Source organism: Crassostrea angulata, chromosome 1 (assembly GCF_025612915.1).
Source record: "Crassostrea angulata isolate pt1a10 chromosome 1, ASM2561291v2, whole genome shotgun sequence".
In the NCBI taxonomy this organism is placed as follows: domain Eukaryota; kingdom Metazoa; phylum Mollusca; class Bivalvia; order Ostreida; family Ostreidae; genus Magallana; species Magallana angulata.
In genome coordinates this window covers 21,103,861-21,128,373 of record NC_069111.1, presented here as the reverse complement: position 1 = coordinate 21,128,373, position 24,513 = coordinate 21,103,861, and the positions used below count along the sequence as shown (strand labels likewise).

Genomic DNA, 24,513 nt, shown 5'->3' with positions numbered 1-24,513 from the left:
TTACTGTTTTGACTTGGTACATCATTATATTCCATTTGTTACCATATGTACTAACGGTATAAAAGTTGTTTCGTACTTATTTTAAAAAAAAAATGGAGAGAAAAAAAAAAGAATTGAAAAAATGATCACCCTGTTGACAGCATGAGATATGTACAGTAAAGCTGTAAATTCTATCATAACACTTGTGTATACACTGCTTGTTATATCAATATAGGGGAACTATCCTGTAGAAGATACTCATGTTGTAGACTGTACTAAGGGAAATAACTTGCACAGTTCTGGTGCATGATTCACTGTACGTACGCACTTCAGCAGTTGGTGGGCAAAATGTCTATGTAATGGATGATTATTTCTAACCTGTACATGTGTACATTGTCTGTAGGCTTCTTTTGTTACGATATGTAAATTACTTCCTTTTTATCTTCTATTTCTAACATTTGTATTTATAATATATATGAATATGTACATTATGAATTCTTAAAGCTCTCTTTTGTCTAAAGCAATGTACCTTATTTCCTTGCACATAATTATTGATGTTGGTACTAATTTTCCTTAGATCATACAAAATATCAGTTTTCTTTTATAGAAAAATTTATAATCAATTTTTTTTTTGCATTATTTTATAGACTAGATGCTATGATATATCTTTCAAAACTTTGCACTTTTATCCAATGTGTTTTTTAAGATATATGTGTACGTTATGAAATGAAAAATTAGTATATAGATCAGTTAAGTGTATATTTACATGTATATAGATGACACATTTCTAGGCAGAATATTTCTGCTGTTATATCTGCATTGATGCCCTTTTACAAAACCTTTGTGTAAATGCACAAAATGAAACTATTTATCCTTAAAAGTGACCAATGTGTTTCAGATATATACATCCCAACCTATTAAATAGACGTCTTGAAATATACAAGCGATATTTTGGCAAGGGTAAGAAAACGTTTTCGACCTGGCTCTGCAAGCCTAGCCCTCAATCACGTTGTCTTACCCTCATCCAAATATTGCTTAGATTTCAAGACAATTAACATGTTTTTTGTTTATCCTGTAACCAATATCACGATACATGCTTTAAACAAGTTGTTTTTGACAATTTTTTGGTGCATATCCGCAGTTGAAACCACGATGCCATGGTGTAAACGAAGCAAAAAAGATGATGTCACTATATATTACTTCAGATAAATGCACAAGGCTATATTGGGGCATTGACCTAATATATAGCTTTGATTTATTGTGTTCCCTTTATTCTGACAATGCAAGGGGTAGCTGCAGGATAAATGAACTTCATGCTTTTGACTATATTGATATAACAGCACTTCTGTATGTACAATTATGTTATGATCATAAACTAGCTGATAATTAAATAACTTTGGTTCCAAAAGACGAGATCCATGCTATTATCAATTCGGAAGATGGATACGAGGCTGACGATGATAAACCCGACATTCCACTAATCATAGCGAACAACGGTAGGTATAGATATATAATCCGGAAACATAGCAGGGCTTGGTGTTGTGAAAGGCTCTCACGATATAGTGACTATGTCGGCTGTAATGATATAGTTACTATGTCGGCTCTAACAGTATAGTGACTATGTTGTGAAAAAACTTTGGTTCATGTAAACTGCTTCATTTTTATCATTTGATGATATATAAGCACAATAATGATGTTTTATTTGGAACCAAGCTATATATTTACATTTGTTCATCAAATAAAAAAAAATTAATTTTTCAAAAAAAAATTATGATTATAACGAAGAATTACTGTCTTACCTACCCTCAGAAATCAGGTATGTATTGTTTATAAACTGATAAAATACATGGAAATAAGTTTTTATACATTTATTTGCTATATATCATATAATAGTACAGCAATATGTTATATCCCTTATATAGCATAGATTACATATACATGTAGCTCCCCTATATATACCTGCATTTATTTATGTTGTTGCATGAACAATATTATTTATGAAAACCCATACCATTTTATTTATAATCAATATTGATTTTTCCCCATTTCTTTGTATATCAAATTTATATGTTATCCAGATGTGATTATTTTGTCATATTCCTTTGAACAGTTTTATATTATGCTTTAGATAGTATTACATATTCTTAGTTTAAACTTGATTTTTTAAATTATTTCCTTTGTAGAAGGTACACCTGAAAAGGTATGTTTATTTTATTGCTCATAATAAGTGTTGAATGCAGGTATAATACTCAATAATTCATCCAAATTCTCTCAAAAATTACAATCCAATGAATCTGATAAACAAGTTTCTAATAATCAATTTAAGTCATTCATTAATTTTGAATATTGATAGAACGGAGAATATGAAACACAGGGGCCTAAGAGAATTGTTGTTAAGAAGAAACAATCAGCTGCAGATGCTCCCAAGAAACTCGACGGTCCTACCCATAAATTCAAGGGAAAACCGTCCAATCAGAGTGTGGATGAAGGTATTGGGAGTGAAAACGATTATCTAAATAAAAAATTACTACCGGTAATAAAAATCCTTAAAAGTGTACTTTAAGGAATCAGAGTTTTTTCAGTGTACATTGTTATACAAAACTTAATTATTTTGAATTTTTGAATTTTTGATTTTTTTTAATTAAAAAATAATACCGGGCATGTCACATATATATTGAATATTGTACATGTATGTTTGATTGTGAATTTTTTAAGTTTAAAAGAATGATGGGCATTTTTTGTTATTACTGATAAAATTGACTGTATGATGACAGGAAATGACATTTCGTGCAAGTTGGACATCGAAGTGCAGCCTGATGCACCCGCCCCCGCTGTAAAATACTTACGCGGTGGCCGAGAACTAAAGAACGACAGTCGTACCAAAATCACCACCCAGGGAAATAAGAGTACCATGATGATCAGACGTTCACGATTTACAGACGAGGCTAAATACACCGCCATCTTGGAACAAGATGGTGTCCAGGTGGATGAGGCAACATGGAGTGTGTTTGTGAAAGGTAACTTTCTCTTTTCTTGATACTGTCTACAGGATTATTTTCGCCAATGTGTTATTTTCACCCTCTACGCTTGCAAATGGTTTCACCCTGTCTTAAATTTGCCTAGATATGCTTGTGTACTAAAGAAGTAGCTTAGAAAATTGGAATTCGCCCAGTCTTAAATTTGCCCACGGGCGAGGGCGAAAGGGATGAAAATAAAACGGGGGCGAATATTTCCCTGTAAACAGTATTTTTTTCAGTCTCCAGAAGTGGTATTTAGTTTAATGTTTGAATTTTCTGTGTTGTTAAATCAATTCCTGTTTATGGATGGTAGATGCAATGACATTGTTATTCATTATTTCAGATCCCAAGGACTCGCAACTGGATTACAGGAATCTACTGAAACACAGGTTTATTATTCTTATAATGATATCAAAAAACAAATATATTCTTTAAACAAATCTATAATAGATTTCATTTTATTTATAGAAAGTAATTGACAAGTCTTTCCTTGATCTATTCCTGGCGTATGCTTCAATTTACTCTTATTTCATAAACTATTTTAGAGATCACAAGAAAAATGAGAAAGATGATGAGGATATTGACTGGGGATCACTTAAACCAGGTACAGTCATTACAACAGATTTCTTCCTTTTTTTTAAAGCGAGCTCAATGTATTCCCCTTGAAAGATGAAATATCCGTGAATATTACTGTTGAGCCAATTATTTTCTGGATGGGTTACAGACATAATGAAAAGGCTGATTTTTGTTGTGATATATTGACTAATTCGAAATGGATCCTTAAGAAATCATAAAAAAACCACGTTTTGCTTACTGCGCATTATATAACAAGCCAATTCAATATACTGATGCCAACTTTCTGCAAATCTTCACTTGCCATGTGTCATGTAATTAATTTCAATTTCAGATTTGCCAAGTATGTTTTATGCAGAAATAAGTGCGGTTATCCATATGCATTGCGCTGTAATGTACGGCAGTTCAATTTTTGTGCGCTAGCAATTATTTAGTCTTCCGTATTATAAACGGGTGCCTAGCAACATACTTTGTAGCCTATTTGTAGTCATTGTGCGCTGTTGTCATGTCTGCGATTTTGCTGCACAGAGCACTTCAAATATTCCCAAATTCAATATCACAATATCTTTAGATATACTCTGTATATATATTTATAAAGACTGGTAGTTATTTATTTTAAAGCTGTCATTTCACAGTTTGAAGATTAAGCATTGCCTCAAGTCAAATTTGTGTTTTGGATATCAATTTTTCCTGAAAACTCCTCAGTCTTATTAGAAATCTACATAATTAGCATATTTTTTTGTTAGAAATTAGTGTTAGAGGTGACAATATTTAAAACAGGAATAATAGTGATTTATCCCTGCAAGAGTTGTCTCCCTTAACAAAGGAACTTTCAACCTTAATTATTTAGAATGATAGTAAAAGGTAAGGGATTTTGGGTATGATCTGAAGTGCTCTGACATTTTTCACTCTCACTCTTATTTCATAGTGATAACTTTCTTAATGGTAACTTAATATAGCAACTTTTCACTCTAATCTCTCAAGATTATTAATAACTCTTTATTAAAACAGCAGATTTTTGCAGTTTGATATGATTGAGTTTTTGCCATAATTATTAGATAGAGTTCAATTTTAAATATATGTAAATTCATGGGCAAAAATAATAGAGAGAAAAAAGTTTTGAGATTGGTTTTGAAGTTAAAGAAACTTGCAGAAACAATTTAGGTATGCAGAAACGGTGTGTTTGATATGTAGATTTAGGGATTAGAATAGTAAAATAATATTAAGTAAAAAATGCAACAAATAAAATTATGGATATTATTATAAATTGCAAGAAAAGTCATTTTAAAAGATGCTAAAAAGTAGTAAATTTGATGCCTTGAGGAATTGCCAATTTAATGTATTTGTTGTTGCAATAAGTAGACTCTCGATCTCTACTTTTGTTCTTTGCTTATTCAGGCAGTAACCAACAAAACCCATCTCTTCAGTCTAAACCCCAATCCATGGGTTTGTATCTGAACAACGATATCTTGTGTGAATTTTTCTTTCATTGTTTGATGAATCCTGTGGTTTGAATTATAAACCAGAAGGACTATGTCATTTTATCTGGTTTGGTGCAGGAGTAGATTTTTTTTTTGGAAAAATATGAGCTTGAATTTCTTTTGTACCTGTAACATGTGTTTTCTAAAATATACAGACTTGATATTTCTTTCAGATGTTATAAATCATAAATCTTATACAAGAAACTCAATTTTTTCCATTGGTAAGGAGAAATATATTATGTAGAGAAGAAAAGAACAATTATATACTCTCGGAATTCTGTGTGCATAAATTCAATGTGCATAGATGAAATTAATTTACATACATGTGTATTATAGTCTGATATTCATTATCCATCAATGACTTGTCGAACAAAACTTAGACTTCATTGAGAGGGTTAATAATATAGCCCTATGTAGCATGATGGCAAATTTTAGTCTACATGTATTACAGAATTGATGTGCAGTCTTTTAAAAAAATGTATACTAGGAAAATTCAAGCTCATTCACAGAAAATTCAGTGTGAATATTTTTGTAGACTTTTGGGTTTTATTTCATTTGAAACAGGGTGGCTCTGATGCTATTGTAGAAGTATGATATTTTATGGAGAAGTTAAGTAACTTTGATTCTTGAAAAAAATAATCAAATTATATTTTTTTTGAAAAGTTAAGTATTCAAATTTCAACTGCATATTTTTGATAGTTAATATATGTATTGCACAAATTGTTATACTGCATCTATAAATGCAGAAATAAAATTGAAACTAAAATTTCTCCTTTTGAAAATGAAATGCTTCTACACTACATATAATGTTTATATTAGATAGAGACTTCTCATTTGCATTGTAGCGCTTTAGCACAGAGCAAACAGCTTTTATTCATATATCTCTTTAGCCTTGGCAGTTTGAAAGAAACTCTTTGGAATATTTAGCCATGAATCTCTTCCTCATTTATTTCTATCTTAGTTTTGCAGTGATGATTTTATCAAATCTCTAGTAGATTAGTACTAGTAAAAGTAAAATTTTATTTCTCACAACATTTTTGACAACAACACTTTAAAAGGGGAACATTCTGAGATTTAGATTTCTTCAAATTACTAAAACAGATTCAAACCCATACTGTTGTCAAATATGTTTTGTAGTTCAGTCATAGAAATGTCTTTTTGTGTTATATTCGTTAATATTTTTGTACACCTAGCATTTCTTGAGTATTAGATAGAAAATAAACCTTAATATTCTGTTTAATAAAATTTTTCTCCCTCAAATTTATTTATGTAGAAAGTAAATTTTCATTGTTTATGTTTAAAGAGCAGTGAGCACTCATTTCACAGTGGCGTCGTAATTAATTAAATCACAGACTTTCCTCATCTCACAAACAAAGTCCTTTGTTGTTTAGTTATATAGCAGCCTCCTTATATGACAAAATCCCTTTTTCATTTCAAAGTAAAAAGCACAGAATTAGGAGCATATTGTTAGAGAATGAAGATTAAATTTTCCTTCAAATTTTTGTACGGTCAGATTAATTTGTATTTATGAAATCTTTTTCCGCAGTGGACAAGAAAGGCAGACGTCCTTCGGAGATCGAGATGATGAAGAAACAACTGAAGAAAGTTCCAGGAAGTGACAGTGAAGATGAAAAGGTAAGAACTCAGGTTCGCATGTAGAATAGTGTCGGTTATTCAGTCTGCAACTTTAAAAATGCGTTTTTCGTCAAAATTTTGATCGACGCTTCAACGAAGAAAGTTAGGCTTAAATCATACAGAAGTGCTTTGAAAAAGGGAAAAAATATAAATGGGATCACATGAAATATTGCAAATGAATGTGGGATAATCTCGAAAAGTTTCATAGTAGATTGCTAGCTGTAGACTCGCCTACGAGAAGCATATATGACAGCTCATTATAAACCAGAGTGTAGTACATGTGTGTACTTGATTCCATTTTGTTGCAGCTCCGTTCATCTAGTGGCCAAGCCATTATTTATGAGGAAGAAGAGGTATTATAGAGAGTCTGACCCTAACATATAAAAAATACAATTAATCCATTTAATCTGAATTAAATTACTCCTAGAAGCTTCCTCTTCACTCTGACCACTGAAGCGCACACTCTAGAGTAACAAGCCAGATCTTCCAGTCAATTCTTATTTTTGATCGTATTGCAGAGGCTGCACAGACTTGATTGAATATGCAGAACTTATTTTGTTGTTCATCTCTTAGCAGTAACCTTTAATTACTATTTTTTTTCTTTTACATTGTTAACAACTTGAAAGTTGCCTTTGCACTTTAGAAACTTCACTAATATATCTCAGCAGTCCTTTAATTCATCACATTAATATTAACCATTTTTTTTTCTAGCATCTTTAATTCTTCCTGTATCTATATCAACAGCCCTGTAATAAAAAGAGTTGCAGAATGCTGAGTATTTTTTTTGTGTACATTCATTATTTAGTTTATGTCATTATTGCTATGTAGAATAGTTATCGATGATTGATGAATTGATTTCTTCATGATTGATTGAATTTACAAGTGCCCAAGTGTGGGTCCCTCAAGGCGAGGTTCACTGATCTCGGACGATCAACCTCAACCCTATTATCCGTCTCGCAAAGACCTGTCTCAGCGTCGATGGTCCAATGCCTCGACAGATTCGCAGGGGGACCCCTTCCATGTGGTTCTGAAGCACAGAAAAACTGTTGATAAGGCAGGTCCAGCGTGCCTGCATTGGTTGTATTATTGTCAGTTTGTGGTGTGATATAGCCGTGGAGAACTGATAGGACTAAAATAATGATGTTTTTACATGAGAACTGCCTCTTAGAGGTTTTCTTTTTTGCAGTGAGGTTCAATTAGAGGTGTGGACTTTAGACCACTGGACAGTGTCTTACTTACCAATCAATGTTGGGTGCTTTAGTCTGTCTGACAACCTATGCTTCGATAATGGAACATTTATCATTTTATGTTCATGTATTTACATGTATATGTGCTTTTTCTTTTAATTGATAAATCCTCTGATTTTTTTTCCTTTATATTTGTTTTATTTTAGTTAATTTTTTTCCAAAGAATTTTTATTAAACTTTTGTGAACAGTTTTCCACTAAATTTAAATTTTGAAAAACAACTTGAAAGGCAAATCAGAGGATTCATTAGCTGTAGATTATACTTGGCTTACACCCCTAGTAGCTATAGCTAGCTATAGACTAGAAAGTTAAGTTTGTCTGTGTGTGTGTTTTCATCAGGATAGAGGCAGTAGAAGACAGTCGGTTGAAACGCTTGATATTCCAATTAAAAAACCATCAGTTGACAAGCTGGAGGCAATAGAGCAAAATCGTAGGTCCTCCATGCAGCAGCGCAGGGCGTCTTTGGTAGAGCTCATTCCAGACTGGCCAACTCTCCAACACAGGGAGGTCAAAAAAGAGGTATAGGACATATAAAGAGTATAGCCCTAACCACTGATCACTCCTTTCTAGCTTCTATATGCTTTTAACACACTTGATAACTTTTCTACACACTTCACTTGAATTCTTTTCCTTCACTTCTGCCTTAATCAAAAAGAATGATCATTGAAACCATCTTTTCCCATTTTGCTTGCAATAGCAAATTTTACAATGTCATTTTATATTTAAACTGTCCTTCCACTTTTCTTTTGTTTCTTTGTACGATCTTATAAGATAAATCCTCCTACAAATCTTTTTTTTTCTTTTTTAAGAAAAATACTCCATTTTTGTTTGAATGATACCAACACATGCTTATAGCTTGACAACCAGCACAAAATTTTTATTTCAACAATAAATATACCTCCAATAGACCAAATATTGAATTATATGCATATACCTTTAGGTATAGAGAGTTTTTTTTCTTCATTTTCTGTACAGTATTTACTTTCTAAAATTCCTCAAATATAGAATTTCAGGCACTTTGCAAGGTGAACATATTTTTCTTTAGGTTAGCAGCATGGCTTGCAATTTTTCTTTTAGTTAAATGTTTTTAGACTTTGCAGTGTTTAAATGTTATTTAATTACTTTAATTTCTTATGTATTTGAAATATAACTTTGGTAAGTACTTGTAATTGCCAGATCTGCATTGTAAGAAACAATTTTAATATACAATGTTTATATTTATCGTTTCGTTATAAATAAAACAATCAAAACTTTTTATCTTTATTAATAAATAAAGATATTTCAGCTGATTGAGAGTGAAATAAAATGAAGCAAATGGAAATTTTTAATTATTTTATATTACCAGTACCTATGGTGTTTTTGTTTACATTGACTAATGCTGACTCCATTCACAGGAACCGGACAAGTTCTTGCAAGATCTGCAGGACATGAAAATCAAAGAGGGCACCAAAGAAGCCGTCTTCTCCTGTGAATTTGTCAAACCCAATGCCAAACTCAAGTGGTTCAAGAACAAACTGGAGATCTTCAATGGTCACAAGTATCATTTCAAAAATGAGGGCAACATTTACAAACTCATTTTACACAATGTCAAATTGGAAGATGGCGGAAAGTACACTTTGGAGTGCAATGGTGTCAAAACGTCTGCTTGGTTGTATGTTGAAGGTAGGTTACCAGTTGATTTGGGGTTTTGGAGGAAAATATATACTGATATAAATTTGAAAGAAGTCTTAGTTAAGGCAGCAATCAGGAAATCAAAATAACCATTGCATTACACCCATCAGCGCTCAATTTTGTCCACTTGCCCCTGCGCCCTTGCTCCCAAACTCCTAAACCCCATGCAATAAAAAGAAGGTCTCTTAGGAAATTTCAGGTATTAATTTGACCAGAACTTCTCTTTCTTTTCTACACTCTTTCCTTTTTTCTGGTTGATTTTTATTATCATATTATGCAAATATTTATATTATTAATATATATACTGCATGACACTTGATCTCTGCATGCGATGTTTTAGAGAGATTTATGTATTTTATGAATGCATAGGTTTCTTTAGCAGCGCTAGTATTGAGGGCATATTTTAGCAGCGTTTTTTTTTGATAAACTTGCTTGAAGTACTAAGTTCGCCTTGTTCTGTTAAAAAGTAAAAGTATTCAGCAAGAAGAATTATTTGAAAGATACCACTGAAAGCAATCGTACTGCAGAATTTTTTTTTGTAGTTTTCAAGTTGCATTTGGAAAAGTTTGAGAACAATTTTTTTTTTTTTTTGGGGGGGGGGGGATTTGAAATTGTTTTATTAATTATTAATGGAATCATTTTTAAACGCAACTTTCAAATCTACAAGACAAATTTTCTGAGATGTGTATTTCCAAATATTTTTCTCACATAAGTATAACTATTTTTCAGCCAAAGAGCCTGAATACTTCTTCACACAAAAACTCCCAGAGAAATACTCTGTCACGAGAAGAAAGGAAGCTGTTATGGAGTGCTTTGTGTCTGATCCTAGGGCAAAGGTCAAGTGGTATCGCAATGGCGAACCCATTGATGTAAGTGAAGGTCAAATTATTTTTAAATTTCGATAAAGATAAGAAAAAGTTCTTTTACCGGTAAATATGCCGATTCATCTATTTCATTTTCTGTTTTCTCAAAGCTTCAATAGGTTTCAGGTAAAACATAGAAAAAATTTCAACAATAACTTACTTTCATTTCATCAAATTTGATTTGAATCTTTTTATCTAAAATTAAGGAGTTCGGTTCTGTTCATTGAGTTTCAATGTGCTTTTATTGTGTAAATCCAGAGAAAAATTATTCGAGAGAACCCAGATAAGGTAAGGGTCAGTCACCAAATGCACCACCCCCCTCTCCCTGGAGGAGAAGCTGGGGGGTTCGTCCTCATTCAGTTCAACACACAGGCAGGGACCTGTATATTCAGCAGTATATAGGTCCCTGGGAACACTGCACCCTTTTCTTTAAAAATAAAGAAATTAATTCCAGTAACAGTTTCCCACTCTACCGGAGCACCAATCTGATTATATTGATGCTTTTGTTATCAACTTAATAATATTTATATTGTAAAGAATATTTAGCCATCATTTATCAGTTCAACTGAAGATTATAAGTAACGGTAATTGTGTCCGCAAAGCATCGAATATTTGGATTGCCATCACCTGCCATTATAACCTTCAATGTAATTTATTCTTAATGTCTCAGAGCACTCTATGATTCCAGATTCTTTCTTGTTGTTAATAACATTTTTTTTTCAGTCCTTTAATCTTCAATTTTCTGAACCCCTCATCCTGATCACACAGTTTAAGATTAAATTATTGTTTCATTTCTAACACTTTTTCTTCTTAAATGCACAGGGGCAGTCCTTGTCCTTTATCCCTATATTGATGTAGTCAAACTGTATCAAGTTTCCTCAGTACATTTATGAACTTTTTTTTTGTCTGCAACAAATTGCTTGCAAAACATGCTTTTTGTGCCAAATAAAATGCAACATTTTGATTTTGATGAAGAAGTACTCCCAACTTTGTCTGAAAATTGCAATTGTTTCTGCAATATTTTTGTTAACATTTTTTTGTATGTAGTAGTTAAAACATCAATAGACTCGGTTGAGTAAGACAACATAAAATGAAATGTTTATTAGTGTAAGGGTAAGGGTCTAAGCCACTGTTTCTTTATTAGGGGTCTCCATTTATGTATCACCATCAGAATAAAGATAAGTCAACTGTTTTTTGTCTGGATCAAATTAGGTTGAGCCTTCTTTTTAGTCCTGGACCCATGCAATGGATGTTGCTTTTGGTTTGTTAGGAAGGTGGTGAATGTCAGGAAATGGAACCACCTGGGAGTGGTGCCAACTCAAGGCCACTGGATCTGAGGAGCTCGGTTGCAAACCTTGAGCTGTTGCAGCAGCCAAGAACTGAGTAGGTTCAAAGGAAGGAGATTTTTTGGACCTAATGTGATGATGGACTCTGGGTAATGCTTTTGGACTACTAATGTCAGGAAAGTAAATTGGAGACAAAGTTTGAGCACCATTTGGATAAATGTCTTGAAGGTTACCAGCTGTGGAAGTAAATGGAAACAACTTCCCCTTTGCTTTTGGCAAACGTTTCTTTGTTTGCTTTCGATGAGAAACCTTGTTTTTGTCCACTATTCTGTGCACAAAGAACCAGTACACGAAGGTCAGAAGACAGTTGTAGCTGCCTTCTGGAATGTTCTTATTGTTCTTCAAGTTTCTCTCAATGTCAGAAGTTGTGGGTTTGAATGGAATACTAATACTGCTGGCAGAAGAACTCCCTAGAACATTGAAGAGCTCATACTGACTGTCTAGTTTGACAAATATTGAGGTTCTTAAGCTTACACCAGCATCATAGAGAATTGCTGAGTCATGTTCGTGGAGTTCCTCTCCTGCAATAATCAGACGACATCTGTCCATATTGAATCCAGACTTCATCTGCATCTTTTGCTTAAAATGGCCAATACTCTGCATCACTGAGGTATAAGTTTTGTAAATGACTCCATCGGGAGTATGAACAAACACAGGAAAATCTTCCAGTTTTAAGGAGAAAGGTGTTTTCAAATCATACACAACATTCTGGATTATGCTACTGTTTGGAAGTTTTTTGTTTTCATCAGTAAGCAGTTGATATTGCAAAGCATTAGGAACTCCCAAGTGTTCAAGTCTTTTCTTTATACTTCTAACAGACTTATTAGCAGCAATTTTCACATTTTCAATGATTCCGTTACCTAGACTTATTCGTAGAGGTACCCCAAACATGAGGTCCCCATCTACATGTGTCATCACAATGTTCATTACAATTGAGTTACCTTTTGCAACTTCACCAATCGGTCTTAACAAGTCGAGAGACTGGTTGTCTTTATAAAGTTTAATGAAATCTACTGGAATGTGAGTCAAACCATGCAACAGAAATGCTACCACTGACCATCTGTCATACCTCGAGGCTTTGACCTCATAATTCTCTCCACTCTCTGTGGTGATGGAGATATTCTGGAATTTCCTATTGTTTTGTTGTACAACAGTGGTCAGTAGAAGTGTGTCGCCACATTTGATGCCCATTCCTGCAAGACAGTGGTCCCATTGCACAAGCCTGGATCGGTGACTCAACATTAGAGTATGGAGTGGAATTAGGAACTCATGAATGCTATTGTATTCTTTCAGACCTTTTGGGCTGAAAGTTCTGTGGAGCACATTATGAACCACATCAGTTCCTGTGCTGCATGGGTCAACATAAAATCTGTAGCTGATTCCCCAGAATGTATCCACTTTTAGCAGCAGATCAAAGTGAGCTTGAATCATGAGGTGCAAAATGGACCTATTCTTTACCTTGTATTCAAGCAAACGACGGTTGTTCTCCAAGGCTTGTTCCATAAATAACAGTTCCTGTCTGCCAATAGGAATCCCTTGCTTCTTCCTGACACAGTTTTTAAGACTGTGAACAGTCATTGAGATATCAACAGAGAGGGAAAAGCTTACATTGAGTTGAGAAATTTCTATGTTTACTTGATTTTTGGTCCTGGGGAAAATCATCACAACTGACCCAGGTCTGACACTGTGCGCACTCTTTATGTCCAAGGGAGATAACTGTCCCAGTGTTAGCATCTTCAGTTTATGCTGGTTTCTCTCGTAGCCAAGATAATTCTCGGAATATTTCACAATTCTGGACGTGAGGTCAGATTCTCCAGGAGGAAAGATCACGATGCTGCGTGGCTTGAGGAAACACCAGACAGCTATGGTCTGGGCTTTGGGACCCTTAGAGTTCAGAACTGGATAGATGAGTTCGTTATCAGATGAATCACTAGAGAGGGAGGAGGAGGAGGAGGAGGAGAAATCACTCTGGTTGTCCTCCTCCTCAGGGTCCCTGGTGAATCCACTCAGTTCTTGGGGCTGTATTTGTATGGGCACTCCCTTTTAAAAGAGAAATATAACATGTATCAATTGTTTCAAATTTTTTATGTTAAAATGTACTTAGGTCATCAGATGAAATCTTGGTGAAAGAGTAAATTCTTCAATATGATTTTTTAAATGACAAAAAATACTTGAAATTATCGAATTATATTTTTTAAATTACCTTAGTTTTTATGCTTGGTAAAACACTGTCATTCTGTATCTGAGGTCTGCTGTCTTTATATTGGTCCATGTTCTCCGAAATCTTTGTCCAGAATACCAGGATCACAGTCTGTTGTAGATCAGATAATACTCAAATTTATAACACCTGGATGGTTCATTTGCTTAAATTGCTTTTCACTGTTTTCACGTTTGTTTTTACATAGAAATTCAATTTAAAGCTTTAACTTACTGATAATTTATCACCCAACCAAATGTGTAGCTTTTGACTCTATATTGCAATGTTTGGAAAGTCAGAAATTGTACAAATCCATTGATGTCAGTATTTTATTTATAAATGGTCTAAACAACAGTAATAAATCAAAATATAATTACCTCTAGATGTTCAGATAAATCCCCATGTAATCTTATCTTGTGTAAGCTCTTGCGTCTCTGTGGTTTGACAGTTTTTAAAATAATGATTTATGCTCCAGTAATTTTTCTTTGTTTTTGTTTGCTGTCACTCTTAACTTTTTTTAAATGATTGAAATGAACACTTTAAATTTAAACTCCCAATTATTTAAAGTTTAAAAACAATTCTTATCAATGACATTAGATATTTAAGATTAGTGTGGTAAAAAAAGACCATTAGTCTAGACTATGTTATGTAAATCAATTGAAAATATTAATTAACCTTTAATTAGAAAACAAAATTACATGCTTATTTAAAAGGATGCATATTAGTAAGAAGTCATCATCATACTTTTTCCATGATATATCATGGAGATGTTTATTGTCTTAATACTTAATATCATGATAGTGTACATTGAAACGTGTTGTACAAATGTGTCAATCATCATAGAAGGTCAAATCAGGTAATAGTCTGAAATATCTGACGTTTTCTGGCTTTTTTTTTTTTAGCGATTTTGATATTTTACTCGGCAGGTTTTCCTGGCATTTAAAATATCAAAATCATTTGAAAAACCAGGACAACGTCAGCTATTTCAGACTAATTATGTATCTGCATGACGTAGATAATGTTTAATGATGATGATGGAGCACAAGTTATTCCCTATATTTCCGTACTATACAGTACACACCTGGGAAGTTGGAGATCCAAAGACGAGAGAACCGCTGTATCCTGAGAATTAAGGATGCTCGCCCCGAGGATGAGGCCGAGTTCAAGTGTGAGTGTGGAGCCGCCAGCACCACCTGTAAACTGTCGGTCACAGGTCAGTCAAACTCAGTAAATTTTGACAGTTTTTAAAGAATGTGGGGGGGGGGGGGGTGGTCAATGTTATTAAAGGAGCTCTATTATTCTATTTCTTTAATTATATTTAGGACATTTCGACAATGAACAAAATTAGATTATATACATTTTAGGTTTATAGGGTTTTGGCTCAAGTTGTGTTTCTATGGGACTGCGCAGTAGTCTTTCTCATTAGAATAGAAATAAGATTGAATTTTTTTTTTAAATGACACTTTTAATAAACAGCTAATCTTGTACACTATTATTTCATTCTTCATTATGATATCATAAACATTGAATGGTTGAGTTCCTTATATCAGAGCCTGAGTGGGACTTCATGAAGCTGTTGGAGGATGTGGAAGGAGTGGAGCGTGACAAGGCCGTGTTTGAATGCGACGTCAACGACCCTGAGGCAGAGGTCACATGGTGGAGAGGAGATAAGGTCAGTGGGGCCAAAAAAAGATTGCCCTGACCATGTGAAAAAAAATTCATGTTGCACCAGCACAGTTTTTATCAAAGCACAGATGCTGATGCTTGAAAATCAAGTCTCTGTTTTATTAATCAGGAATTGTCTGGAGGTGGAAAGTATGAAATCATCAAGGACAACTTCAAACGCAGACTGGTTGTGAAGAACTGCCACATGAAGGATGATGGGGAGTACACTTGTAAAGTTCTGGACAAGTCCACCAAGGCTAGCCTCTTTGTAGAGCGTAAGTCCTGTTTGACATTGTTATGCTTTTAACGGACTAGCTTTAATTTTGTCATGCATAAAACTGCGCTTCATATAACATCAAAGGAATTTTGAGGGTTGTCTCAATGGTTAAGGAAATTGGTAGAATATTACAGTGCAAGCTTTAAATTTTGTGTATTTGTTACAGCTGATATCAAGTTCTTTAAGAAACTGGAGAACAAGAGAGAGCGCGAGACAGGGACATTGGTGCTGGAGTGTAAAGCCTCCAATCCACACAACCAGCCGGTCAAGTGGTTTAAAGACGGCATGCCCATCAACAGGGATGACCCGTAAGTTTAGGAATTTTCAAGTTACATATGTCATTTCATGATCAGTGAATATGTAACGGCCTACATGGAGTAGACTTGGGAATCCTGGAATACATAATACTGTATATAGTATTGTTTGGGATAGGACTTAATGGATTTTAGGGATGCATCTCATAGGCTTTGTGAACAATTGTGTGTGTACACAAGAAACATACTGTATTGATGTACCCAGTTTAGGCAGGAGTCTCCTATTTTTTTTTGTCATTGAGTAAAAAATTTAAAGTTGATACATGTTTCTCTATCTTGAAAGTAAAAATCCCCAGAATCCATATCTATTAGCATGCCTCCAGAGTTTGACACAAAAAGTTTGGCATGCAAAATTCAATACATGGTACTATTAAGAAAAATGTTCATAGTAAAAAACACCTATCCAGATTTATAATTTCAACAATAATATATAAGATTTTAATACAACTGTCATCCCATGTTTATAGGAGACTTGAGATTACCAGGAAGGGAGAGATGCACAAGCTTGTGATCACCAATCTGAATCGTGACGATGCGGGTCAATACACATGTCAGGTCGGAGAGCGACCAACCAGATCCGACGTCATTGTGGATGAATGTAAGACAGTTTTTTATTGGTCATTAGCATCAGCATGAAAATTAACAATGAAGAGCCAAAAAAATATTTGTCACATTACTGGGTACTATAGAATCATTTCAAATTTTGAATTTAAATCATATTGTATATTACATGTAGATTAGAGGGTTCTTAGATACAGAGTAAGAATGTGTTGATAACTTTTTTTTTGTTCACAGTGCCTAAACCTCCCAAAGTTGATCCCAAATATATCCCGGAAGAAATTGTTGTCAAGAAAGGAGAATGCATTGAACTTGAAATTCCATTTGTTGGTAGGAGCTTTTTCTTCAGTTATTTCTTTCCATTTAGATATCTTTTAATCCGACAGAAATAATTTTGATACAACTCTAAACAAGAATACTTTTTTATGGCTGATTACAATTTCTTAAGTAAAATAAAACATAAAAGGTGATTTAATCATTGCAAATTTTGCAGTTCAGAAATTGGTGATTATAGATGCATGAATATATACATGTACAGTACTTTGATCATTTAAACAGCTGATTTGATTATTCATATGGATAGGATTACAATTATAAGACTATGTGTATTTAATACATGTGTTTTATAGGCACACCGCAGCCTGTGGCTTTGTGGAAGAAGGATGGAACCGCTCTGAGTGAAGCTGACACAGACTTACAGACGACTGACCGTGCGGCCAAGATCAGGATTCCCGATGCTCAGCGTACGGACACAGGAGAGTACGAACTCACTCTCACTAACGAAGTGGGAACTGAAATCATTCCCATCCCTGTCAGAGTTCTAGGTAAGCAGCATTTCCATTTGTATTCAGATTTTTGGGAAAGGGAAGAGAAGGATTAAAAAGTTCTTTGAAGTGTGACATTTTAGATATCTTCTACTGAATTCCTCATATAATTTATGTATTATTTTCAACATCAATTCAAATATGCAGGTCTTAAATCATAACAGTCTTGGGAAATTGTCTAAATATCTTGGGGTCAGGTTATATTTTGATGGGTTCGTTTCTGTGTATATGGTTAATGACTGAAGAATTCTTTGGGAATGTTCATCATTATGTAAGGGGTACCCACAAAACCAGCAAAAATTGATCCCCCATGAATATTAATGATTCCACAGCATTGTGGAAATTTAATTGATAGTCTGTACAACAATCTATTGGTTGGGTGTTACAGATCGGCCAGGCAGACCGGAGGGTCCATTGGACGTGGTGGATGTGTACAGTGACCGCTGCTCTCTCCTGTGGGACAGACCCAAGGACGACGGTGGCAGCCCCATCAAACACTACACTGTGGAGAAGAATGACGCCGCCAAGGATACCTGGGAGGAGGTATGCACCACTGAGGATCTGGAGATTGACGTGACGGGACTGAAGGAGGGACACCGCTACCAGTTCCAGGTCAAGGCTGTTAACGCCCAGGGGGTCAGTGACCCACTTGTGGCTGATGGCGAAATCATTGCCAAAGATCCCTGGGGTAAGTGACCTACACCAAGTTTACATGTATATCTGTCCAAAGAATGCTTATATATATTTTATATTTATATTTAGTTTCCAAACTATTGTGTGACATGAAGTTGCATGAGGTCAGATAAATAATGAACTTTGCAGTTTGTTTCTTTGAAAGATGATTTTATGTATGTAATTTGTTGTTTAGATCCCTCTGATCCACCAGAGAAACCAGAGATTATTGACTATGATAAGGACTACGTGGAGATCTCCTGGAAACCTCCAAAGAACGATGGAGGAGCTCCTATTGAGAAGTACATCATCGAAAAGAAGGAGAAGGGATCAGACAAGTGGGAAAAGGTAGGATTAAAGGCAAACAAAGCTAGCTTTATTATACAGATGATGATGATGTCCATCTTTTCTGTGTTGAAATGTAGAAACAAAACTCACATTTGGTCCATTATTTTGCTAAATAGGACAAAAATTTCCTTCTCTTATTGCTATGGGAATGTGAATAACTATGAAAGGTTAAAAGAAAACTTGAAAAACATCTTGCTACTATATTTCCTTGTGTTGATTTTAGGGTGTGGAGGTTGAAGGCAGTGACACCACAGGAACTGTGGAGGGGTTGACTGAGGGCAAAGAGTACGAGTTCCGAGTCCTCGCCAAGAACCGGGCGGGTCTCTCCCAGCCCAGCAGTGTGTCACCACCCGTAGTTACCAAGGCTCGCAGAGGTAAGCCGTCGAACTTGTACGCAGATAAACTTTAGGCCATAGAGAGATATTGCAAATAATTCACTGTTGAGGCACTGGAATTTTTTTGATATATGGATACATTCACATTTCAACAAGTATTTACATTCAGTTTACCCTTGGATGATGTATTTATAAAAAAAAATTGTTTCTTCATGAAAAAACCTCCTCAGGAACCATTTTTTGGATGTCCAAACCAAAATATACATTTTATCAAAATGATTGTACAACAGTTGGATTTATATGTTATCAGCAACTTTTTTTGGAGTTTACTTTTTAAAAACAATCTTTTAGTTCTTGTTTTTTATTGTCTTAAATAGTTAAACCACGAATTATGGACAAAAACAAATTGTTACCAATCCGAATCAAGAGGGGTCAGCCATTCAACATAGATATCAGCTTTGTTGGAGAGCCAGCCCCAACTGTCACATGGAAGAGGAAGACTCTGGTAGGCTTATAACTCAGTGTAGTCATTATTTAGCCACATACTTGAGATTTTACCAGTAGTCATTAGTGTAAACCAACTTTAATTCGCAAGCAAGAAATTTCAGTGAGGTTCGTGAGAGCCTTGTTGTTGCGAATATTTCTCGCTGCGAACAATCCTTGTCGTTTGACTGATATACAAACATGAGTTTTGGACAAGGCTTCGTTGCGAAAATCAGTCGTCGCGAACCAGTTTATCTCTAGTAAATCGTGAAATAAAGTTGTCGCAAATAATAGTTGGTTTACAGTATTTTGTCACATCTTGGATACTGGCCAGAGTATGAAGCTCAAGTTCTGTTTAGAAAAAAATGTAGATGTTTGTTCAGTTATCTAAAATAATTTAGCCCAAGTGCGCCCTATGAAGTGTGTTAGCACATATATATTTGTTTAACATTTATTATAAGGGAAGTGTAGAAGCATATTTATTTGGTGCATTGCAAGTTAGCAATAAAAATTATTCAGATGTAATAATTGTATGATTTGCTATAGCACTTGAAATTGCAAGTTGCAATTGAAATCAGAATTAATTCATGTTGAGGAGATATCATGAACACTGAGCAATTTTTTGAATTTTTTGCAGGATTTAGACTCAGATTCAGAGACAGAACTAGACTTTAAGGTTTCTCTTTGGTCAATAAAGCTCTGCACGGTTATTTCTAGTAGAAATACAGAATTTCTCTCTCTGATATCTATCATATACTATTGTATTTATACATATGTAAATCTATATCTATATTGTATTACTTCATAAACTTGTATTAGTAGTGTAGAAAAAGAGAGTGGCAACTTATGGTCTTTATATAAATCTATATATTTTCAGGTGTTTTAGAATAGAATTTACTAAATTTTCCATATAAGATAATCAATCTAATTCTTTTCTGATATGTTCTATTTTGTGGGGGTTTCGTAGACTTTATATATAATTAGTTGAACAGCCGCAATTTACTTAGATAGACATTATAACCATGTGTATATTGTAGTATAGAATCTCTGTATAAATGTATATATGTACATAAAGTATAGTGTATCATGACCATGATACACTGTACATGTTACTTATATGTCGCATGCGAATCTTGATATCAGCGATATCTGCGCTAAACAGAGCAAGTGCTTGTGATCCATAATGGCAGTGGATACAAGAGAAAGAATTGAAAAAATGTTTTTACAGCAGTTTGTAAAAAAAAATGCTAATAAAAATCAAGAAGGTTGAATACAGAATTCTCTATTCTTTGATAAGTCATAAAACTGAAAAAAAACACCATGGATGCTTCATTTTGATATAGTTTGAGTATATATAGTGATTTTTTATTTTCCATTATATTATAATAATCTTACAATGTGGATTTCTGTGACCCTGTTTCAGGTCGTAGGTCATAGGGTAAGCTAAAAGTGTTCCTGCGCTTTTCTGCCATCATCTGACTCCGATTTTCTCTGCTTGTATATTTTTTCTAACAAGACCAAATGTGTCAACCATGTTTTCATTTTACCACCATCACCAATTTCTTATCTATGTAATGTTATCTCTTTTACACATAAATGTATACTCTGTATTGAATTTTCTTAATGTGTACAACTTTCTCCTTATTCAATCTGAAATTTCATGTCCTGTGTTTATTTTCTCTCCTTTCAAATTTCTCCAATCTTTATAGATATAAACAAAGAGAATTACAAAAGTATTCATGAGCATATCTGTAAAACAGCTGAATGAAATAACAGATTATAACCATGCAGTAACATATATATATGAATATTTTAAAAATGCTAGCAAATAAGAAAGCAGACGCTAATGCTACAATGCGCAACAGCTACAAAGCAATTTTATTCTATGACTGTATATACAGCATCAGGTTTTTAAATTTTGATGCTTTAAAATTGAAACTGGATTGCACTAAAGCTAAAAAGCTCATGTTGAGAATTTTAACAGATTTGAGCAAACTTAACACCCACTAAGGTTTCTTGCATGACAAGGTGGAAAAACGTTTTTCTGCATTTTCTTTAAATAATGAAACATCTTGCTTTCTTCCTGGAAATTTTTAGGATGGCAAGGAAGAGGAAGTCACTCCAGATTCCAACGTCTCAATTGACAACAGCACGCCAAAGAAAAGCAAATTGAAATACCTGTCAGGTGAACGCAAGGACACGGGTGAATACACCGTGGTCGTAGCCAACAAACACGGCTCCGACGATGCTAACATTGAAGTGGTGGTACTGGGTAAGTTTGGTATTATAGTATCCACCTAGACCATGCATAATTTATAGATTTTGGAGTTCAAGAAAGAACAAAGGAGAATTTGTTAGTAATTCTGACCCTGGTGTGTTTGTAGGTCCTCCAACAAAGCCGGAGGGACCTTTGGTCGTGGAGAATGTTACAAAGGACCAGGCCACCCTGAAATGGAAGGAGCCCAAAGACAATGGCGGAAACCCTGTCAGGTTTGTGTTAATTTATACAAGGAGTTAAGTTTCTGATTTTAGAAAAGTTTCAGAGCACTTGCTTTCTGTCTTCCTGTGTTCAATTTTGACCTTGTCCCAGCTATTGAACTACCTGAGATAGTTTGAGACTTCATATTTGGTGACTTTTAAAAGATGTCAAAGTCTTGCATATTCTGAAAGATACATGTACATTTTTTATGTGGAACGTAAAAGGTTTATGATGAAGAAGATACCAGTGCATTAATTTTGAAGTATTTTTAAGTATTCCAAATAATTTCAGTGGATACCGAGTGGAGAAGAAGGATACACAGAAAGGAAGATGGGAACCGGTCAAGGATAACATCAAGGGAAGCGAGTTTACAGTCCCCAAACTCACCGAGGGACGTGACTATCACTTCAGAGTGGCTGCCGTAAACGACAACGGAGAATCCGACTTCCTTGAAACTGACTCTCCTGTCACAGCCAAGAATCCATTCGGTAATTCTTTAAAGTATTTTCCATTTATCAAATTTTTATGCTTTGCAATGCAGGGTTTTAACAAGCAAATGCTATTGTTTGGAGAACTTTTTGAGTAACATTTTACTTTCTCTCCACAGATGAGCCTTTCCCACCCAGCATGCCTAAGTGTATTGAGCAAGACAGGGATCACATCATTATTGGCTGGGAACCTCCGGAGAATGACGGAGGAAATCCTGTCCAGGGCTATATCGTAGAGAGGAAGGAGCCAAAATCCAACAGATGGACTCCAATCAACAGGGGACTTGTAAAGGTGTGATATCTTCATACAAAATTCTCTGATATGCAAATATATACTGTATCAGATGTCTGCATGCATATCACATTTGCTTGATATCACCCTTATGACAATCACATTTCACTGGTATAGCGTATGTTGTAATATGAGTCAAAGCATTAGGAAAAGGAAATGTGTAATGAATAATTAATTGTCCTTAAAGATATTCAATGTAACAAACATTTTAATGTATTAAAAGAGAATTATTTAAAGTTAGTATTGCTCAATCTTTTTGACAGGATTGTCAGTTTGAGGATGAGAAGGTTACAGAAGGAAAGGAGTATGAATACAGAGTCCTGGCTGTCAACGAGGCCGGAAATTCCGAACCCAGTGTTCCCTGTAAACCAATCACTGCCAAGCCTACCAAAGGTAACATTGATTTACCTGTAATCAGGAAATCTTTGAATTATACATGCACATTTGCGAAAAATAAAAATTCAAAATGGAGAATGAGTGATATAAAAGAATATTTTAAACACTCTTTGATTAATACATCATTCTCTAACTACAGAGCCACCTAAGGTCAATCTGGATGCTTTGTTTGGAGCCAAGGAGATCCGGGTGAAGGCTGGAGAACCTCTGACTATTCCCATTGGGATATCTGGAGCTCCCACTCCTACCTGTACCTGGAACAAAAATGGATCCCCTGTTGACAGCAGGGTCAGTTACTCCATAGACCAAATTTAAGATTAGATTTTTTGTCAGGAATATTTAAGTTATCATTAAATTAAATTTTTCAGGAATATTTGGCAAATTAAGTTTCTAAATGGATCTTTCACAACTTTATTGCTTTATGATTTTGACAAAAATTCAGACTTTAATATTTTTGATTAAAAAAATTTAAGAGAGGAGAGAGAGAGCTTGAATCATGGTTGTAGTACAGCCAAGGATCAACTTTTCTCTTGATTTTAAATAGGCACAATGCACCAGCACAGAAGAAGATGCCAAACTCTTCATTCCAAAATGTGAGAGGAAGGACACAGGCAAATACACCATCACTGTGTCCAATGCTTACGGCACTGAGACTGCCGACATCCCAGTGGTTGTTCTGGGTAAGATAGTTTAAGCAAATAAATGGCTTTGTTAAGACTATTGGTTGATTGAATTTCACTGTGTTTTTGGTCCAACTACATACTAGTACCTGGTACTGATACTTTTGCTACCATACAGATAAGCCTGGCGCCCCAGAGGGACCACTCGAGGTGTCCGATGTGATGGCCGATTCTTGCAAACTCTCTTGGAAGCCACCTGTGGACAATGGTGGAGCTGAAGTAACAGGTGAACGAATATAGTTCTTTTAATTGCATGTCTCTGTTAAATCTGTGATTATTGTACCATTTCAATGCTAGGAGCAAATTTTGGATGGATATTCCAAGATTTACAAGTTTCAGTTCAAAACTAGCGCATTTTTTACTATGAGAGGCGCTGTAGCTCCTAGGTCATCCATCTGAATTTTTTTCAGACTGGGAGCTACAAACCTGCAGCTATGAAAAATCTATGCTATCTGATTGATTCATTTGAATTTATGAAAGTATTGTTTTCCTTGTACAGGATATGTGGTTGAGAAACAAGAAGAAGGATCGTCTTTGTGGGAGAAGGTGACCGGAATCGGATCAGGAACCACCATGCCAGTCAAGGGCCTGAAGGAGGGCAAGAAGTACAAGTTCAGGGTCAAGGCCGAAAACATTTACGGAGCCGGAGAACCTCTGGAAACATCCAAACCTACTCTGGCTAAGAATCCATTTG

At 34.8% G+C, this 24,513-nt stretch overlaps 2 protein-coding genes across 17 annotated transcripts in view; one reads left to right on the top strand and one right to left on the bottom strand.

Annotated features, from left to right (window-relative positions):
* The window catches only part of LOC128182264 (twitchin-like), a 73,923-nt gene that overhangs the window by 26,637 nt on the left and 22,773 nt on the right, over positions 1-24,513 (top strand). For 6 of the 15 annotated variants that reach the window (XM_052851261.1, XM_052851804.1, XM_052851533.1 and 3 more), the window contains 33 exons: positions 2,163-2,179; positions 2,333-2,468; positions 2,754-2,996; positions 3,340-3,385; positions 3,542-3,600; positions 4,968-5,015; positions 6,597-6,685; positions 6,994-7,038; positions 8,271-8,450; positions 9,326-9,593; positions 10,332-10,471; positions 10,724-10,753; positions 15,083-15,221; positions 15,559-15,680; positions 15,804-15,948; positions 16,117-16,258; positions 16,732-16,862; positions 17,060-17,152; positions 17,452-17,646; positions 18,035-18,334; positions 18,515-18,666; positions 18,890-19,040; positions 19,379-19,506; positions 20,122-20,160; positions 21,582-21,756; positions 21,869-21,974; positions 22,255-22,451; positions 22,571-22,743; positions 23,007-23,136; positions 23,279-23,427; positions 23,684-23,819; positions 23,938-24,045; positions 24,319-24,513. In XM_052851261.1, the coding sequence (XP_052707221.1) occupies positions 2,163-2,179; positions 2,333-2,468; positions 2,754-2,996; positions 3,340-3,385; positions 3,542-3,600; positions 4,968-5,015; positions 6,597-6,685; positions 6,994-7,038; positions 8,271-8,450; positions 9,326-9,593; positions 10,332-10,471; positions 10,724-10,753; positions 15,083-15,221; positions 15,559-15,680; positions 15,804-15,948; positions 16,117-16,258; positions 16,732-16,862; positions 17,060-17,152; positions 17,452-17,646; positions 18,035-18,334; positions 18,515-18,666; positions 18,890-19,040; positions 19,379-19,506; positions 20,122-20,160; positions 21,582-21,756; positions 21,869-21,974; positions 22,255-22,451; positions 22,571-22,743; positions 23,007-23,136; positions 23,279-23,427; positions 23,684-23,819; positions 23,938-24,045; positions 24,319-24,513 (4,407 nt within the window). Of the gene's footprint in view, positions 1-1,388; positions 1,476-2,162; positions 2,180-2,332; positions 2,469-2,753; positions 2,997-3,339; positions 3,386-3,541; positions 3,601-4,967; positions 5,016-6,596; positions 6,686-6,993; positions 7,039-8,270; positions 8,451-9,325; positions 9,594-10,331; positions 10,472-10,723; positions 10,754-15,082; positions 15,222-15,558; positions 15,681-15,803; positions 15,949-16,116; positions 16,259-16,731; positions 16,863-17,059; positions 17,153-17,451; positions 17,647-18,034; positions 18,335-18,514; positions 18,667-18,889; positions 19,041-19,378; positions 19,507-20,121; positions 20,161-20,907; positions 20,923-21,581; positions 21,757-21,868; positions 21,975-22,254; positions 22,452-22,570; positions 22,744-23,006; positions 23,137-23,278; positions 23,428-23,683; positions 23,820-23,937; positions 24,046-24,318 lie in introns of all 15 variants that reach the window. The other 9 variants (XM_052851674.1, XM_052851092.1, XM_052851458.1 and 6 more) reach the window with 9 other exon arrangements.
* On the bottom strand, positions 10,876-15,076 carry LOC128183103 (uncharacterized). Of its 2 annotated transcripts, XM_052852086.1 has the most exons (3): positions 14,386-15,076; positions 14,015-14,122; positions 10,876-13,851 (listed from the first exon to the last, which is right to left on the bottom strand). In XM_052852086.1, the coding sequence occupies exons 2-3, from the start codon at positions 14,081-14,083 to the stop codon at positions 11,692-11,694; spliced, it is 2,229 nt and encodes a 742-aa protein (XP_052708046.1). In that variant the 5' UTR covers positions 14,084-14,122; positions 14,386-15,076; the 3' UTR covers positions 10,876-11,691. The 2 variants fall into 2 exon arrangements, with proteins under 2 accessions (XP_052708046.1, XP_052707971.1); XM_052852011.1 differs by having other exon boundaries at positions 14,015-15,076.